Source organism: Myxine glutinosa, chromosome 9, assembly GCF_964187855.1.
Source record: "Myxine glutinosa chromosome 9, kmMyxGlut1.1, whole genome shotgun sequence".
Classification (NCBI taxonomy): Eukaryota; Metazoa; Chordata; class Myxini; order Myxiniformes; family Myxinidae; genus Myxine; species Myxine glutinosa.
The window spans coordinates 129942162-129960459 of record NC_136269.1 but is presented as its reverse complement, the minus strand read 5'-3'; the positions used below and the strand labels follow the sequence as shown (position 1 = coordinate 129960459).

Genomic DNA, 18298 nt, shown 5'->3' with positions numbered 1-18298 from the left:
CGATCAGGACCACCCCCCGCTGGCAGCGCTGCCTCCGCGTCGAGGCCGCCCCCCGGCGGTTGGACCCCCGGCACCCCCGCCAGCAGCTCTGCCTCCGCGTCGAGGCCGCCCCCCGGCGGTCGGTCCCCCGACACCCCTCAGCCCCGCCGGCCCGCTGCCCCCCAGCCCTGCACCCATCGCCAGGGGGCGTTTCGGCCGGGTCATCCGGCTTCCCCGCAAACTCACCCTTCAGGTGCGCGGGAATTCTGGGGGGGCGCGTGTGGCGGGCACATGGAGCAATAATTCCGCGCACCAGTGGGTGGCGCGAGCGCCCAGGCGGGGACCGATGGCACATGCCCCGCCCTTCGACCGAGCGGCCACGCCCGGGGACTAGGCGTGGCCTCGGCACATATATGCGGGCTCTGAGCTCGAGCCCACCCACGCCCAGTGCTGCAGTTTGAGCTTTCATAATAAAGACTCTTGGTTTTATCAAACGGGTTGTGGCCTACCTCTTTGGCAAACAAGTTGTGTGCGCAGCACCACACTTCAACAGTATATTTATTGTTTTTGAAAAATGTTTGGAGGATTCATTGATAAATAGGTTGTGATTGGGGTGTATAAAGTTGAATTATTAGTTTGGCTAGTCGTCCTGTGCTTTTCATTGTACTGAAGGCTCTGTTATTTTTTCGTTAATTCCTTTGGAATAACTGAATTAAAATGTGACCATTAGTTTCTAAGGCAGAGACGATTAAGCTCTAATATCTGCAAAGGAACGGTCGCATGAATTATTGGGTGTAATCGGTCTTTTTACACCAATCGGGTTGACACGATGTACTTCGAATTCGGAGAAATTATTTTTCACGCTTGATCAATGTTTCAAGTTTATCAGTTTTGGTCTACAGCAAATAATTTTAACATAATGGCATCTTCTGTGGCGTTACATACCAATTTTTGGGGGGTGGGTGTTCGTGGAGCCGGAAGGGGTTGGTGGGGTGGCGGGGGATGGTGCTCTGCGTCATTGCCCGATTGTCACAGGGTTTGTGGAAAGAGCGGCAAAAGGCAGTTCGTTGCGTGGCGCAGGATTTCCTTTTGGGCTGGACGTACGCACGGGCTGGAGGAAGAAGACCAGTTGGGATTGGGAAGGTGATTCGGGCGAGGCGCCATGACTTCTCAAAATGAGCAGCAGAACGGTAGCTCTCCGGCGAGCAAACGAGCTTGGGCTGCGGGGCATGTTGGGAACAGAGTCACCGTGGTACTCGGGGCGCAATGGGGTGATGAAGGCAAGGGTAAGGTCGTGGACATGCTCGCTACCTCAGCCGACCTGGTGTGCCGCTGCCAGGTAAGATCAACCGTCAACACGATGTCCAATGTAATACCACACTGAGTCGGTGTAATTTACCTCACCGAGTATAATTTACTTCACAGAATATAATTTACATCGGTGTAATTTACCTCTGATTCTAAATCTGTTTGACGTTAGAACGCCGAAGCTGATGTCGGATCGCACTTTGATGGATCTGTCATGGTTTGCTTGGCCTAGGTGTTGCTGTGACCTCGGGTATTACACGATGGTACATTGTCCGTCGTGTTTACATCCGAGTTGTTTGTTCGGTGCTCATTGATTCGTTTTGCTGTGGAGTCGAATCGAAGCAAAACTCCCACCCGTGGCCCCACCCCGACCTCCAGATTGGGGATTATAAAGCCGGCTATCCCGGCTAATAAGTTTCTTGCCCAGATCTTACTGAGAGAGTTTGTGAAACATTTACATGATCGTGCGAGTTGTAAACGATACAATTTGCCAAGTGTTCACTTTCATGCTGATTGGTTGCAGAGATAACATGCGAATGCTGTAACACGATAAAACTCGTGACCTGGAGCTGTATCAGGCTATTCCTCTTCCATAATAGGGGCGTGTCTCCGATGGTATGTACTGTATATGGCACAAGGTATATTTGTGCCTTTTCTTGAAAGATCAGTTCAAACTTTTTTCCGCCTTAAAACTTTTGGTTTGCCATGATCGATCGCTGCCATTGACTGGGTAACAACAGGGGTTCCACTAGTGCTGACAGAATGTGCAAAATGAAAATCCGTGCCAGAAACGAAAAAATACATTTGGCAAAAATCTGGGACGATCACTTTTCTTTTTACACTTTTGTTTAACTTCATCTGAACTTTGTCCTGTTTCAAATCTCTGAGCCGTTCGTTTTCAAGGTTCCATACGTCCTAGAGAGCTGAAATTTGGCCCACAGTCCTCTTTTCTGGGACATTTTCATCTATCGGAATTTAATTGAAAAAATAATACAATAAAAAAAATAAAAATAAAAGGTTTAAACCTTAAAAAAAAAAAGTGTGTAGTCTTAAGAAATGTTTTTTCGTTTACTTGTTTAACTTCATCTGAACTTTTGTTTGTCCTGTTTCAAATCTTTCAGCCGTTCGTTTTCTAGGTTCCATATGTCCTGGAGAGCTGAAATTTGGCCCACAGTCCTCTTTTCTGGTACATTTTCATCTATCAGAATTTAATTAAAAAAATAATATAATAAAAAATAAATAAATAAAAGGTTTAAAACTAAAAAAAAGAAGAAAAAAAAAGTGTGTAGCCCTAAGAAATGTTTTTTTCGTTTACTTGTTTAACTTCATCTGAACTTTTGTTTCTCCTGTTTCAAATCTTTCAGCCGTTCGTTTTCTAGGTTCCATACGTCCTGGAGAGCTGAAATTTGGCCCACGGTACTCTTTTCTGGGACATTTTCATCTATCAGAATTTAATTGAAAAAATAATATAATAAAAAAAATAAAAATAAAAGGTTTAAAACTTTTTTAAAAAAGAAAAAAAAAAGTGTGTAGCCCTAAGAAATGTTTTTGCGTTTACTTGTTTAACTTCATCTGAACTTTTGTTTGTCCTGTTTCAAATCTTTGAGCCGTTCGTTTTCTACGTTTCATACGTCCTAGAGAGCTGACATTTGGCCCACGGTCCACTTTTTGGTTCACGAGTTATCAAACAGTGACCACTATATTCGTCATGTGTGTGCGTCTGTCTTTGTGTCTGTGTCTGTCTGTCCGCAGCATAACTAACCGATGATATCATCCGATCTTGATGAAACTTGGGTGGGAGGTTGATATCATGATCTAGTTGTGTCCTGCCTAGAGTGGGCGTATTGCGCCCATTGTGGGCGGAGCGACGCCCGAAAAAGATGTATTTTTAGGGGGTAATCGAGTTCAAGCTACATTTTCTCCGAGGGAGTTGGTGGAATCTGACAGGGGTTTCGGTATTTGGTTAGGCCAATGTCATGAGTCTAGCCCCACGGAGCTCGATTTTTCATCTTCGCCCCAAGTTCAAGGTCACAAGGTCACGAAATTTAGAAAAGTTGATTTTTGATGGTTTTATTACATTGTTCGCTTCCTGATAGGGTGAAATGTCGTACATGATCTTATATTATCACATACATCATGAAATACAAGTTTTCCAACAAATTTCAGAATCTTCGACCTTTGACCTTTGAAGGTCACAAAGGTCAAAGTTTCAAAGTTGTCGGAATCGAACTGAATTTTCGGTATTGTGTCGCTAACTAACCTCATAACTGATTATACTTTATTTTCTATCTCATTTCAAGGTCAGTAACCTTCGTTTTGACATTTCCAGGCCCAGCCTGTCCGGGCCTGTTTCGGTTATAGTCCGTCCTTTGTCATTGAATACCGCTTGCTTGTGAACCATCGTCGTCTCCTGATGTTGTCTGGTACATTTTCATCTGTCATAATTTAATTTAAAAAATAATAATAATCATAAGTGTGTAGCCCTAAGGCATGTTTTTTCGTTTACTTGTTTCTTCCTTCAGATGATGAAACCATCATGTAAAACAAATTTTCTGAGTCCAAATGAATTGGGCCTACCTAAAATGGGCAATGTGCTCGTATCTGTTATCAGTATTATCATATTGTCACGTGTCGTGGTCCCCACTCCAAAGTGCGTATCCACTGTTTGGCAGGAAGTAACCACACTGAATTCAATGGTTAACTGAGCACTATGCCAACTTGTTTAACCTGACACCCCACCCAACCTTTATGTGCTGCATCATTACTTCTGTGTATGTCAAACTGTGACACAGGATACTCAAATGGCTCATTCATCGCAGTAAGCTGGTACTCATTTAGCCTACCTCAGAAGGATCACAGGCTGAATCAACACCTGGTATGAATTCAACAGCATAACAGGGGCTTGAACTCGGGGCCGTGTAAAGTTGTTCTCATAATAGTTTTTTGCATCCCAAGAGCCGGTAACTAGTACTTTTTGTTTCTGTCTTGCAGAATCTACACTTGTCCGTCTAGCTCAGTCCCACCATCTTTTTAAAACCATTGGTGTCATGTCCTTGATTTTGGGCATTTATTATGATTCATTCGCCATCCCAGTTGAGCTGACCTCTTCTTAGCCATTCCAATGAGCCTTCTTTGTCTATCCCCACTCTGTCCTATTATTTTTTGTATTTTCTTCCTCTTTTATCATTCTCCCAGTTGTTGGCGGATATTTCTTCATATTTCTTTCTTTTGTCTTTTTTGCAATTGTTGGGGCTGTATTTGTGGCCGTTTCATTTTCCTGTGTGGCGTCTTCTATTCACACCTGTTTTGGAAATTCTTTGCAAGGTGAGTTAGGGATACTTTTTCAGATTTGTTGTTTTCATGTTTGTTTACAAATTGCATCTGATAGTCTGTTGAGCATTTCACATACTCAGCTAGTCCTGCATTCGTTACTCTGTGCACCTGGTTGAGTTCCATTAGGCCTTCCCTCCCTCTCGTCTCAGCAGGTACATTCTCGGGATGCCGTGGTTTTCGTAAAACATTTTGTGGATGGTAAGGCGTTTTCTTGTTTTGATGTCTAACTTGTTGATTTCTGCTTGGGGCCAGTTTATTATTCCGCAGCTACATTGGAACACTGATACTGTGAGCTGGTTTATGGTTTGATTTTGTTTCTTGGGGAGAGGTACGTTTTCAGGATCAGCTTCGTTCTACATAGATATTCTTTGGCGATTTTTTTGCGCATTTGTTTGTGACATATTTGGTGGCCCTCTTCTACTCTGAGGTATTTGTATGATTCTTCGTTTACTAACTGCTGTATTGTTGTTTCAAGGTCAATTTATGTTGTCTGTTTTTGTTGATTCACCTTGTACAAACGTGCATTTGGTACACTTGTCTAGTCCAAATTTCATTTGAATATCTTTGGAAAACCGTTTGACTAGTTTTAGTTGTCCTGTCAATCTTTCGTCATTTGGCAAGAAGAGCTTTAAATCATCCATGTATAGTTGATGGTGTCACCTTTCCTATTTATTTGGATGTTCTTCTGTCAGTTATTAGGGTGTATCCATGCCCGTGTTCATTGATGAGGTTACTTAGTGGGTCCAGAGCCAGGCAAAATAAAAGGGGGGAAAGGCTATCTCCCTGGAAGATCCTATGCTGTTGTTTTTTGTTTTTTTTACAGAAAAAAAAAAATGGACACTGTGTGTGTGTGTGTGTGTGTGTGTGTGTGTGTGTGTGTGTGTGTGTGTGTGTGTGTGTGTGTGTGTGTGTGTGTGTGTGTGTGTGTGTGTGTGTGTGTGTGTGTGTGTGTGTGTGTGTGTGTGTGTGTGTGTATATTCTTGGGTAAAATAGCCAGGGCATAGAAAAGGCCCCTTTATATAAGGGTATGTGGCGAAGTAGAGAAAAGAAGGGACATTCCATAGCTTATAGAAAATGTCGAACAATAGAAAAGAAGGGATATTCAAAAAATCTCGTGTGCATTCCCTTGTGTTCTGAGGAGGAACCAAGTAATGCTCTGGAAAAGTTCATATAAAGGGGTGCCAATTTGATTCATACAGCTGCATGAAGAAGTAAATGTATTTTATTTGCCAGATGTAGGGCACCAGATGTAGGGCACCCCCAGCATTGACCACCAGCAGAAAATAAAAATTAATATAATACTTGAAAAAGGTTTTGGTGGAAAGAACATTTCCTAGAACACTTGAACATTTTGTGCAGAACATTTCCTAGAACATGAACATTTCCTAGAACAACAGCGTTGACCACCAGCAGAAAATAAAAATTAATATAATACTTGAAAAAGGTTTTGGTGGAAAGAACATTTCCTAGAACACTGCTGAATGAGGATACCTTGTAAGTTGCAGGAACTTGTTTGTCAGGCCCCTCTTGTTCATTTGCTCAATTTGTTAAGCTCCTCTTGAATGTATTTTTTTTTGTGCATGTATATATTTTAATTTTTTAGCTCAGGCATTCTAACCAGGGTTTTTAAGAATGAAGTGGAGAAAAGAAAATGGCAAGCCTAAACTTTATTTCTTGGGTAAGTAAACGAAATGGTAACCTACTGAAAAATTAGTTGGCAAGGTCATCATTTTGAAGTAGTAGACTTGTTAAAGCAGAGCCTTATTTTATGTTTCATTGTGAAAAAATATTTTGTTTTTCCATGTGTCCTGTCCTATTATACGAGAGTGATTTATTTATTGTAAGCTGACATAATGGCCTAAAGGTATAGACACTTACCTGAGCTGTGTCACCTTTGTTTCATTCTTGTCTCAGCTGTAAACTGTCATCATGGTGTTAGTTTTGCAGACAGTGTGTGTGTGTGTGTGTGTGTGTGTGTGTGTGTGTGTGTGTGTGTGTGTGTGTGTGTGTGTGTGTGTGTGTGTGTGTGTGTGTGTGTGTGTGTGTGTGTGTGTGTGTGTGTGTGTTTGCGCGCCATACCTCAGGTGGATCTTAAACTGGGTGTCCCTTACGCCAGCACTGACATTGAAGATCCTGTGGTGTCTTTTGTGAAGAGTATGCGAGTTATCGCTGGCACCCTGAACAAATTCAAATTCCTGCACGTTCAGTAAAGTATACCGCATTGGAGTGGTGGCCCGTTCAAGATTATTATTATTTTTATTTATACATAATCAAGGCTCAGTGAAGAGCTAGTAAGTACATATTAGGATTGCAACCTTTACTAAGAGAATACTTTGACAAAACTGACTCTAATGTCTATGCAGTTTATTTTACTTGTTCAGATAATATTTATTACTTATTTATTTGTTCAGAATATGTGTGTGTGTGTGTGTGTGTGTGTGTGTGTGTGTGTGTGTGTGTGTGTGTGTGTGTGTGTGTGTGTGTGTGTGTGTGTGTGTGTGTGTGTGTGTGTGTGTATATATATATATAGATATATATATGTATATATATGTATATATATGTATATATATGTATATATATGTATATATATTGTTGCGAATATGGAATTTGGCCTCCATATCCGCTTGTAAATATTCCCCTATTTTCTCCAATACTCCCCAACTTTCCCCAATCCCCCATTCCCTAGTCCCATTGCATGTAAATAACAATCAGTAGAGCCGACCTTCCCCTTATTCCCCCATTAAATGTCGTGCCCAGGTCCACCGCACCACACGTAGACAACTTTCGGACATCTTCCTAGTTATTCTTAGTCTATGTCAGTTAAGGCCTCGTCTCCATTAATCATGACTCTTCGTTGCACCAGAATGTGATTATATGGCATCAGTAGTGAGTTTAGCACCTTTCCCATACCTCCTCCCATCTTCTTCCCCGTCTACAACAACAGAGGGGCACGGCGCTGCGCGGGGGGAAGTGTGCGTCCTCCCACCGGCTCGGTTCGCCGCCATCGACAATGCGCTCCAGACGATGCGCTCCAGACCATGCGCTCCACGGGGTTACCACGAAGGGGCTCCTTGTCAGCTCCTCGTCAAGGGCGGAGCCTGGTAAACCCCCCGCACGCACCCAATGAGAAGCAACGTGCCGATTCCACGAGGCGGAGCTGGCGAGCCGAGGGCGTGTCACTCCCCGCCGGATATACGCGGCCACGCGCCGGATGTGACGAGAGATTCGCCCCCAGCTGGAGAAAGACGGACCTGCGAGCGCTGAAACAGATGCGCCTGAGTTTGGAGAGGCCTGAGAAAGCCCCGCCTGAGAAAGAACGTCACCTCTGAGCGCTGCGACGAGACCTCCCCGCATCTCTGGACCGAACCGTGTTGATCCTGCCCCCGAGCCCAGGAGGACCTGGAGCCATCGATACCCGCTTTCCTGCCATCAACCCCCGTGTGAGTCAGCCGTTGTCCCGTTTGTCTGTCGTCTGTCCGGGGTTAATATAAGAGTGTGTCTAAGTGCCTGTCTTTCTGTGATATACCTCTCGTCCCTGTAATCTGACCTTCCGCACGAATATAATCTCCTCCGGAGGTCTTGAGAACCGTATCCCTGGTGTCTGTCATTATAATTCAGCCGTGTGTCTTCTTTTTCCTTATTGAGCCAGCGTGGCGCGGCTTCGTCAACGTTCGAGTACAATCGGGTAATTTGTGCGGACACGACGGCCATTCCGCTCGGCCCACCTTAACATCAAAGTCGTGTCTGTAACAATTGGTAGTCAGGAGTTGGGATTCGAACCTGGGACTAAATTTATTTAGCCCAAATTTTGGACACCAATTGTACTATTGTCGGTAACAATTGGTGTCGAGGAGTGAGATTCGGACCCGGGACTAAATTAGTTAGGCCCAAATTTTGGGAGGGAAAATCGAGCCGGAGCGCGTACGGCGCTCGACCAAATCGATCCGGAGCGCGGTCCCGCGGTTACTGCGCTCGACGAAATTATAACAGCAAAATTTGGATTGGTGTTACGAAACTCGAATTTTGAAAGTCGCGCTATGGCGGATCAAGACGGCTGGGGTCCGGTAGGGGAGAGTGAAGCAGGGTCGGTCCAGGACCAAATTGAGGGACATGAGGAGAGCGAAACAGCGAGGGTAGCAGGCACGCAAAATGGCGCCTCGCAAGAGCGCGCGGTAGCCGAGCCCGCTGTATCAACGGGCTTTAACATGCAGCCGATTGACATACAGGCCCTCATTGCGCAGCTACAGGCAGCTGTACAGATGAGTATGGGGAGCCAAATTGAGCGATTGAGTGAGCAAATGGGGGTAATGAGGGACGAAGCGAGGGGTACCAGTGAGGGGTTAGACAATAATTTTGAGAAGTTAGACAAGAAATTTGGGAAGTTAGACAATAATTTTGAGGGGTTAGACAACGGGATAAAAGAGGTGAAACATGGGTTAACGGGGGTAGAAAACAGAATGGCCGCTCAAGAGAATCAAATGGAAGGGATGCAAAAGGGGTTAGAGGGGGTAGAAAATAGAATGGCTGCCCAGGAGAATCAGATAGAGGGAGTGAAAAATGGGTTAGAGGGGTTAGAAAACAGTATGGAAGGCAAATTGAGGGACATGAGGGACCAAGCGGAAAGGGAAGTTAAACAAATGGAGCAGCAGATAGAGGGGGTCAGAATGAGGGTAGAAACCAAACTGGATGCTCACAGGGAGGAAATGGAGCAGATGAGGGTGGCATCTGGGCAGGAGATGCAAGTGATGGGAGAGGAGATCAGAAGAGGAGTGAGTGAGGAGGTCGGAGGAGTGCGCGAGGAGGTGAGGCACTGTAAGGAGCGCATGGAGAAAGAGGTGAGAAAGGGGACTGTAAAGTTACAAGGGGGCATAGAGGTCCTGACGCAGGAGGTGGAGCAGCTGACGGTGGGACAAACGGAGTTAGTGGAGCAGGTTCAAAGGAACACTGCGGTATTAGGAGGTTTAAAAGCGACACAAAACGACATAAAAAACGACTTAATAGCGACAAAGAGGGAATGTCAGATGGTACGTGAGGGACTGACAACGAGGTTGGACGAGGTGATAGAGGTAATGGAGACGAAGGACCGGCAGGTGAGGACGCACCTGGAAACGGTCAAGGTAGCCTTAGAGGATGAGCTTGAGGAGACGTACCGGGGAATAAAAGAGGTGAAGCACAAATTAGAAGAAGTGGAAGAAGGGATGAGCGAAATTAAGAAGCGACGGAGAGGGGATAAGAAAGAGATAAAAGAGGAGATAAAAGAATTGGTCCAAAGTCTGTGTTTGGATCGTGATGATGTGCTCATTAACCGGATGAGGGATTCGCAGGTGATGGAGGAGAAGCGAAGAGGAAGAGGACCCGGTGTAAGTGGTGACCAATATGGTCGTGCGTATGATGCGCCAGGTGATTTAAGAGGCTTGGGGGTCGAGATAGACCCGGGTGTTCGTGAGAGGCCGTTGGTGAAGTGTGCGACAGGTCTGGTGTGCGAAAATGGAGGTGTGCAAGAAAGTCCGACTCTGGGGTGTGTGAGGAAAAAGTGCGTGCCAAGGAGTGAGGGTGCTGGCGAGAGTGAGTCGGCCGTAGCGCGTGTGCGAGGGGGCACATGGAAGCGCGGTGTGGTGAGTGTTACAGAGGGTGTAACGGGAGAGTGTGCGCGAGAAAGGTGTGTGACGGACAGGTGCACGAGGAAAGAGTGTGCTGTCAAGAGTAAGGGTGAGTGCGCTGTCAAGAATGGAGGTGAGAGTAGTGAGAGTGACAAGGAGCGTGAGTTAGTTGTGACAGGTGAGCGAGGATGTACACCTGGGATGGAAGAGCGTGAGTGGGAATGCACGCTGGAGTTGGTGGTGAGGCACGTGGTTGGGTGTGCGAATGAGAGCACACCTGTGATTGTCACAGAGGAGGTGACCGAGGAGGGGGTGCGAAGCTGTGTATTGGTGAGGTGTGCGAGCAACGAATGTGTGCCAAAGTGTTCGGTGGTCAGGTGTGTGACCAAGGCTGTGAGTGGAATGGGTGTACCTGGGTGTGTAAGGAAAGGTACGAGGAGCATGGGCACGGCTGGATGTGTGAGCAAGGAACGGGCTGCGGGGTGTAAGCGTCCAGGTGAAGCATCGACGTTAGACGGGATAGAGTTTAGAACGACTTATAGCCGAATCAGGCCCTCGGTGCGTGCTGGGCCTCGCTTTGAACGGCCGCGTCCGTGCTCCACTAGGCGGAGCTGGCAGCCCGATAGGAAGGGTCGTTATGGCGACCACGTTTTGTTGAGACGTGCCGGCAGGTCGAGATCGGGACATTGGATGGCTCCACGCCGAGGTGGTGCGTGGGATCTCGGCCCGGGTAAGCCCCCGTCCCTGCCCCGAATGCCGGACGCATCCAGCCGCTGGCACAAAACAACCAGCATCCATTGCTTGGCTTTACGAAGCCGGGCTTTGGACAGGGATTGGCGCACCGAGAGGTATTAGTGAGTAGACTGGGTGATGAGGTTAGTGTTTTGGCCCCGAAATTAGAAAAAGGCGAAATTTGATGATTGGCAAAGGATTGGCAGAGTGATGATTGGTAATGGTACAGTGATTGGCAGATGATTGGCAAATTTTTAATTTGTTGAAATTTGATGTGCGAAATTGGTAGTGAGAGACCCCCGATGTGGTGGGATGGCAAATCCACCATCCTTCCCATGGGGGGGCAAAGGAGCAATAGATTATGGGGTGTATGGCAGTGAAAACTAGCCCGGGTGGGTTAGGATATGGTGTGTAGGGATCTAGCGAGGATTGACATTAGGTGACGTTAAGTTTAGTTAGTGACTGATACCTGTAGTAGGGACGCAGGTAGTTTAGTGTGGATGATAATGACGTGGGAGCGCAATAGTTTAAAGGGACGACTGGGAAGCGCAAGTTTCAGAAGGGAGTAGTTAGCTGAGATGATGCCGTGTGTGTGAGGATTGAACAGGTGTGATTGCACAGGTGTGCAACTGGACAGGGTGTGGAGCAGTGTATGAGTAGTGAGTGTGTGGATCAGCGCGAATGCGCTTGGGGAGAGAAGGGTGCAGGTGGCACCAGGTGTGAGAGCACAGGTGTGCAGGTACAGGTGTGTGGAGAGAGTTGGAGTAAGTGGTACGGAGTGGTGTGCATGGTGCGAAGGTGTGGATGGGGGAAGAGTGGACCCCTTTCACGAGTACCCGGGGCGGGTAGTGTAAGTGTTAGGTAGAGGGTACAGGTAAATTGTGGTTGGATATTGGCATTTGTGGTGCGGTTGCAGAATGGTGTTGTGGATGGGTGCATTAGTGTTGTGGAAATGGCTGGGCGTGTAGCCTGTTAGTGTGTGTAGTTGGTTGGGCACTCCACCACTGTGAGGATGTCGGCCAGGTGAGGCCGCAGGTGGGCTCTGGGAGCCGGTAGTTGTGAGTGGGTGCCTGAGGATCCCGGGTGTGGATCGGGCAGCCCAGTGCCAGAGAGGGCACCGAGTGGGGAGAGCGCCAGAGGGCCTTCCCCAGGTAGTTAGGTTAGAGTAAGGAGCAGGTAAGCTCGGAGGCAACTGCAGTGGTGGAGGTGTGCAGGTGGGTAGACCCACTGGGAGAGGTACACGCCGCAGCCCAGAAATTGTGCGAGGGCACCGGGAGATGAATCGGGGGAGTGAGACCCCAAATTGAAGAGCACCACAGTTTGGCCAATGGGAATTGGTTTTTAGAACCCATAGTGTAAGAGGGCCAATGGTTTGGCCGGAGAAAGACCCCGGGTAGTGTAAAGTTGTTAAAGTCATTTAGGAAATAGTTAGGATTGAAGAACCTGTCGCACCATACGCAGCCACTTACCTGTGGTGATGATGATGACTCCACACCTGTGTTTTCTTTGTTTTGTTGCAGGAGATGAATCGCTGTGTGGATTTGTGAGACGCATCACGACGTGGATGAGACATTGGGGTGATTCCATCTCTCCCTCCCTAGGAGGGACTGATGATGAATTGGTAATGGCAAATTATGATGTTGAGTTGGAGATGGCAAATTTTAATGAGAGTTGAAAATGGCAAATTTGATTGGTTAGGAGGGAGAGAAGACGAATTTGGTATATGGGAGGAACGGGGAAGACAGTAGGGATGTTTGTTGATTTGTAAAGTAGATGTTTATGGGTAGTGTTGTGTTTTGTGGATACAGTAAGGGGTAAGGGAGGGGCCATGTAGGTTACCTGGTGGGGGGGGGGGGGCGTACGATAGGAACGTACCTGTCTCACCTGGTTCCCATGTGCCCCCAGTGTGCATCACCTTACATTGCGTGCACTTTTGCGCCCTTACCACCTTACTCACTTGTCTGCTTCTTTTGTCTCCCACCTCCGAGGATCTGGCTTTGGGGTAGAGAGAGAGGAGAGAGAGGTGCTGGCTGCGCAGTTGTGGGCCTGCACTTTCGCTGTTTGCTGCCGGGATCGATACACCATATGGACCGCAATGTTTGTGGCCACCCACAATGAACCGCAGTTCGTTTGCGGCCAAGCACCACCCGGGGATGGACCTATGGGTCAACGTGGCACCTATGCCATACAGGTGAACCACTTTTAGTTAACACCAAGTGCACCACAAGAAGAGCAAGAGACACCTGCAGGGTTAGGGGTTGTCGAATTTATTTTTATTCCAATGAACAATGGTGACTGCACCGATTGGTGGTGGGGTGGTGCTTTTGATGCTCGGGAAGGGTGCTCTGCACGTTATTAAAGGCCGTCGGCCACAGAGCACTCGTGGGTTGGTGTATCGATGCTGGCAAGCGCGCTCTCTCTATGCATAACATCTGCATGTGTTCCTCCAAAGACAGGTCCTGGATCGTAGTGTAGATATCAGCGTAATCTTGTAAATAATGCTCCCTACCGGCTGTATGTTTAGTTTGAGAATTCTTTCCGGATTCGGTTATCCTGTGGGTGTGTTTCTGTGAGGAGAAGGGTGCAACGTCGCAGGGGGACATATTTACTCATTTGTGAATATCTGTAAAACTGTCGCACTCAGGGTAGAGTTAATAGTAGAGGGAACTACATTGCGTGCCACACTAAAGTAGGTAAAAATTTATCGGGTCGGGACGCCCCGAGGGTAGAGAAGGGTGCAATGTTGCGAATATGGAATTTGGCCTCCATATCCGCTTGTAAATATTCCCCTATTTTCTCCAATACTCCCCAACTTTCCCCAATCCCCCATTCCCTAGTCCCATTGCATGTAAATAACAATCAGTAGAGCCGACCTTCCCCTTATTCCCCCATTAAATGTCGTGCCCAGGTCCACCGCACCACACGTAGACAACTTTCGGACATCTTCCTAGTTATTCTTAGTCTATGTCAGTTAAGGCCTCGTCTCCATTAATCATGACTCTTCGTTGCACCAGAATGTGATTATATGGCATCAGTAGTGAGTTTAGGACCTTTCCCATACTAGTCTAGGGCGATTAGTAATTTCGTGTTTTTTGTTTGTTAAAATTGATTTAGCAATGGATTCTGCTTCAGAATATTATAGAGATGTAAAAAAAATAGGGTTCCATTTTTTCTTTTACGTCTAATAGGTAGTAATTCGAAGAAATTCAAGATGGCCGCCATAAAATTTGGAAAATACACTTTTGTGCATATCTTTGTATCTAGATATCATATAAACATGAATAATATGTCCTTTTATATGTTTTCAGACCCAAGGAAGCCATATCTGCCATTGTTTTTACAGAAAAATGCAAGGAAATTAAAATAGTGGGCAATATACCAGCCAAAATGGAGACGGCCGTCGTGAAATCGGATCGTATAATTTCCCAATTAGAATCGATTCAATAAACAATCTTCACTGATAACATTTATTTTGAATACACACACACGCACACGCACACACACACACACACACACACACACACACGCACACACATACACACACACCTAAACATAAACGATGAATGAACATAAACGATCACATAAACGAATGCCTCATTCATCCTCATCCATATCTATCACACGCGGTTCATTGATGTTTGCTTTGTTGTTACAACTGTAACCCACACACCCACAAACTTCAGTACAAGGAATATTGTTATTGCGACAGCTACATCTTCCCATACACCCTTTCTTGCACCCACAGTTCACGAGATTCATTATTGCTTCTGGGGCTGGAGGATTCAGGCATCGACTTGGGGCATAAGCCCCATCATCCGAAAGTAACTGCCAACCATACTCGACAGGTGATGGAAGGGACGGATGGCTTTCTGCTGCCTTTCTCCATATCATTGCGATATAATGTGCTCGCTGAACGTGTAACTTTAGCGAACCAGTGGTAGGTGGAAGACTCTCTCCCTCAGCAGCACGGTTGGAGAATAAGAACCAGCGAAGCTCGTTTACTTTCGTGTGAACTTTAGACTTGTACAGCAGACAGACGAAGCGTTCCAGCTGGGAACACACTTCTGGTGACGGATCAGTTTGTCCCAAAGACTCCAGAGCCTCCCATATCTTGTTGTCACATGTCATGAAGACCTTAAAGCACCAGTCCTTGCTCCTGCCAGCGAACCTTCCAGACATGTCACTTCCCGTGAATGCGTGGAATCCAAGTATTGCAGACGCACGTTTCTCTCCTAGCATGCCATGAATAGGTTGGACTGCAATGCTCCTCCTCAACTTTCCCTTCCCAGTGAGAAACCTCGTAGCAGGTGGTAGATCGTGAAATCTCTGAATCAGTAGGAGGAAGATATCGGTATCTGGCGAATCAATGATAACTTCTGCATCTTTGTCGACTGTGAGAGCATGCAGAATTAAGAGTGTATCGGCCTCTTCTTGGCTGTGCGTGAGTAGACTGTCTGGAACTTCAGTGTTGCCCGTGGTCTTAGTTCCTGATGTCACCATGAACTTCTTCAACTTGTTTGGATGAGCCTTGCTGTAAGATAGACACTTCACAGCCAAGTACTCTGTAAGCTCTGCCTTGGTCTTCACATTGGAAAGGAAATCTTTGAGTGAAATCTTCTGGATCAATGTACTATCCCTGACGTGATAGTATGTTGATTTCCCCTTTGTCCTCTTTAGGCGCATTTTGTCTTTCAGTGAGTTATCGATGTATCGGTCGAATACCAACCTCACGTCATCATAATGCACGGCAATATTTTCGAGGCGTTCAATGAACGATTGAGCAAAGTCACTGCATGTAATCATTTGTTCTGTTTTGGAGATCCCGTTAACAAGAGCCATGCCATCAATGATTATCACTCTATGGCGAGAAGTAGTCTCGTTTTCATTGATCACTCCTGATCTTGTGGTTGTGTCTGGGTTTTGGCTGATCTGAGAGGGTTCCTGCAAATTTTGGCTTGAGATTTCATAGTCAGTTGATGGGTCATTAGTTTCTTCCCCAGCGTGTGCTGCTGCATCATTCAAAGCGGCAATTCCCGCGTCTTGATGCTCATTGATTTCTGTCGAAATAGGTTCTCCTGGTGGATCATGTACATCCTGCTCTTCAGGCTCAGCCAGATGCTCAAGTTGACGAAGGATTTTTGCCTTGTCGTATGCCAACAAGAGGGATCCATCAGATGCAAATAAAGAACGTGGAACGATGCCAAATTCATAGGTGCCAATACATTCTTTCAGGTCGAGCTCTGGTCGGCTCCGTGAGATAACGATGAACCTCTGCAACAATCCTCGCTCTTCTTTGACTTTGATCAGCTTGTCGCCCGATCTCACTTCTGTTGTGGCATTCGAACTCTTGAATGTTCGAAGTTTTCTTTTCGTCATTTTGTCCCACACAGAAAGTTTTCCCTCAGCTAAACGATCTGTGGCAAATTGCTGGAACATCTGTTGTCCGATCTCGTCGCGCTCTAAGATGTCGCTGGACACTTTTTCATTCATGACTTCTTTGGTGAGCAGGTTGTAGACCTCGTCTACTTCCTCTTCCATAAATGGATCGCCATGTTCACGGAACACCCTAGAAAGCTTGGAGGCATGGCTCATCACCCGGGAAAGCTTTCCCCCCGTGATTTCGTGGTGTTGTTTTCTGCTCTGGTTTTCACCAAGACCATATCCCTCCGCAAACTCGTGCAGTGACTTTGACAGCTCAGGTGCAATGAGGAAGAACTTGTCAAGCGCCTTCTCATTTTGAGTTATCCCTACGATTCCTCCAATCACCTTCAGTGTACGGTTTTCTTGCTCAATGCCATGGTCTGGGGCTATTGATGTGAAGCCTGCCAATCCTTTTGTCACACAGAAGTTCCCTTTCATGAATTCCCTCCACAGTTCTGGGTGCTGCTTTTCAGTCTCCTGCATTGTTGAAATGTAGAGAGGGAGCAACCGAGCATAGTTTAGATGATCGTGAGCGAAGAAGTACTTCGTGAGAGACTCGATGCTCTCCATATGCAGCAGCAGATCACGTTGTCTTGTACTTCTAATGAACAGAAGGATAGTCTCAAACTGTTTCATGTAGTTCAGGATGAAGCGCTGTATCTTGTTTGTGCTGACCTCAAATTGTTCCAGTTTTTTGGTCATATCTCTGGACTCCATCATGGCCAATGTTTTTTTGAGAATGTCGCATAGATTCTTCTCTGGCTCCATGCTCCCGCTGATGTCTCTCTGATATGCCTCTCCCAGACGAACAGATGACTCGTTCAGATAGGCCCTTTCTTCAGGTTCCATTGCCAGGAATCTCTGGAAGTACAGGTTGTACAAAGCGATCAGTGTTACCATGTGTGCCTCCAGAGCTCGATACAAGTGCCTCCCATTTAGTATTTGGCTCACTGTGGTTGGCGAGAAAAGTCCAGCCTCGACCCATGCCTGATCAATTCCACTCCCTTCCACGTATTTTCCTAATGCAGCTAAGGCCCAAAACACAACATGTAGCTCACCAGGTCGGAAGAGGAATTGCTTCCTGATGGCCTCGCGTTCCACCCACAGCTTCATCGCCAGGTCGTATAGCTGCAAATCGAGAGTCATGACTGTGATTGCCTCACTCCCCATAACACGAGTTGTGATGTTGTGAGCTCTCATCAGACCCGTGTACAGTGTATCATAGTCTGTAGGAGGCGACCTTATCAACGGAGGAACGAGAGCAACATTGGTCTTCTCACTGGACGAAGATAGCAAGGAATTGAAGGCTCCCCACGTCCCCGGAGCTGTGAGTTTGACGTCAACTTCTCCTTCTTCCTCGAAGTTCAGGCATCCAATCATCCAGGTCATATCGGTTTTCTTGTTCTTGTCTGTCTCGGGTTTTGATGTGAGCAGCTTGCAGTCGCTCTTTCTCTTCTCGGGTGCTGGCTTCTTGCAGGTCAACGTTTTACAGCCAACTGCATCATGTATCGTTTGAGCTTTTGATGACCGGTCAAGTTCAATTGGTGGTATCATGGGTGATTTCTCCGGTGATACAGGCTGGTAGATCGCAATTGCTGTACCATGAAGGGTATTCATCCCGCAAGGAGTTGACTCTAGAAAATCGATGTTGTCCATGGCAAACCAGACGAACGTGTCCTGAACCAACCATGGTGGTAGACAGATGCCTCCGGTGGACTCCATTTGCTTCAGTACGGAGTTGGCAATGCTGGTCTCAATCTCCATGACCTTTTTGTAGGAGATGGCGAGGTCCAGATGTGCAAGTTTCTCTACAAGCGCCTTGGATCGTGTGTTTTTGTGTATGTCGAGAGCTAAGCCCACACTCAATGGAGTTTCAAATCGTTGTTTGAATGATCCATCCTCGCTTCTTGGTTCGTACGATACCT

The 18298-nt window shown here is 46.6% G+C and overlaps 1 protein-coding gene across 1 annotated transcript in view; it reads left to right on the top strand.

Moving 5' to 3' along the window:
* The first annotated feature begins 950 nt into the window (after nucleotides 1-950).
* LOC137434930 (adenylosuccinate synthetase isozyme 1 A) overlaps nucleotides 951-18298 on the top strand; it is an 89593-nt gene continuing 72245 nt past the window's right edge. Inside the window, exon 1 of the mRNA XM_068128169.2 lies at nucleotides 951-1318. Within this exon, the coding sequence (XP_067984270.1) occupies nucleotides 1142-1318 (177 nt within the window). The 5' untranslated portion in view covers nucleotides 951-1141. The remainder of the gene's footprint in view (nucleotides 1319-18298) is intronic.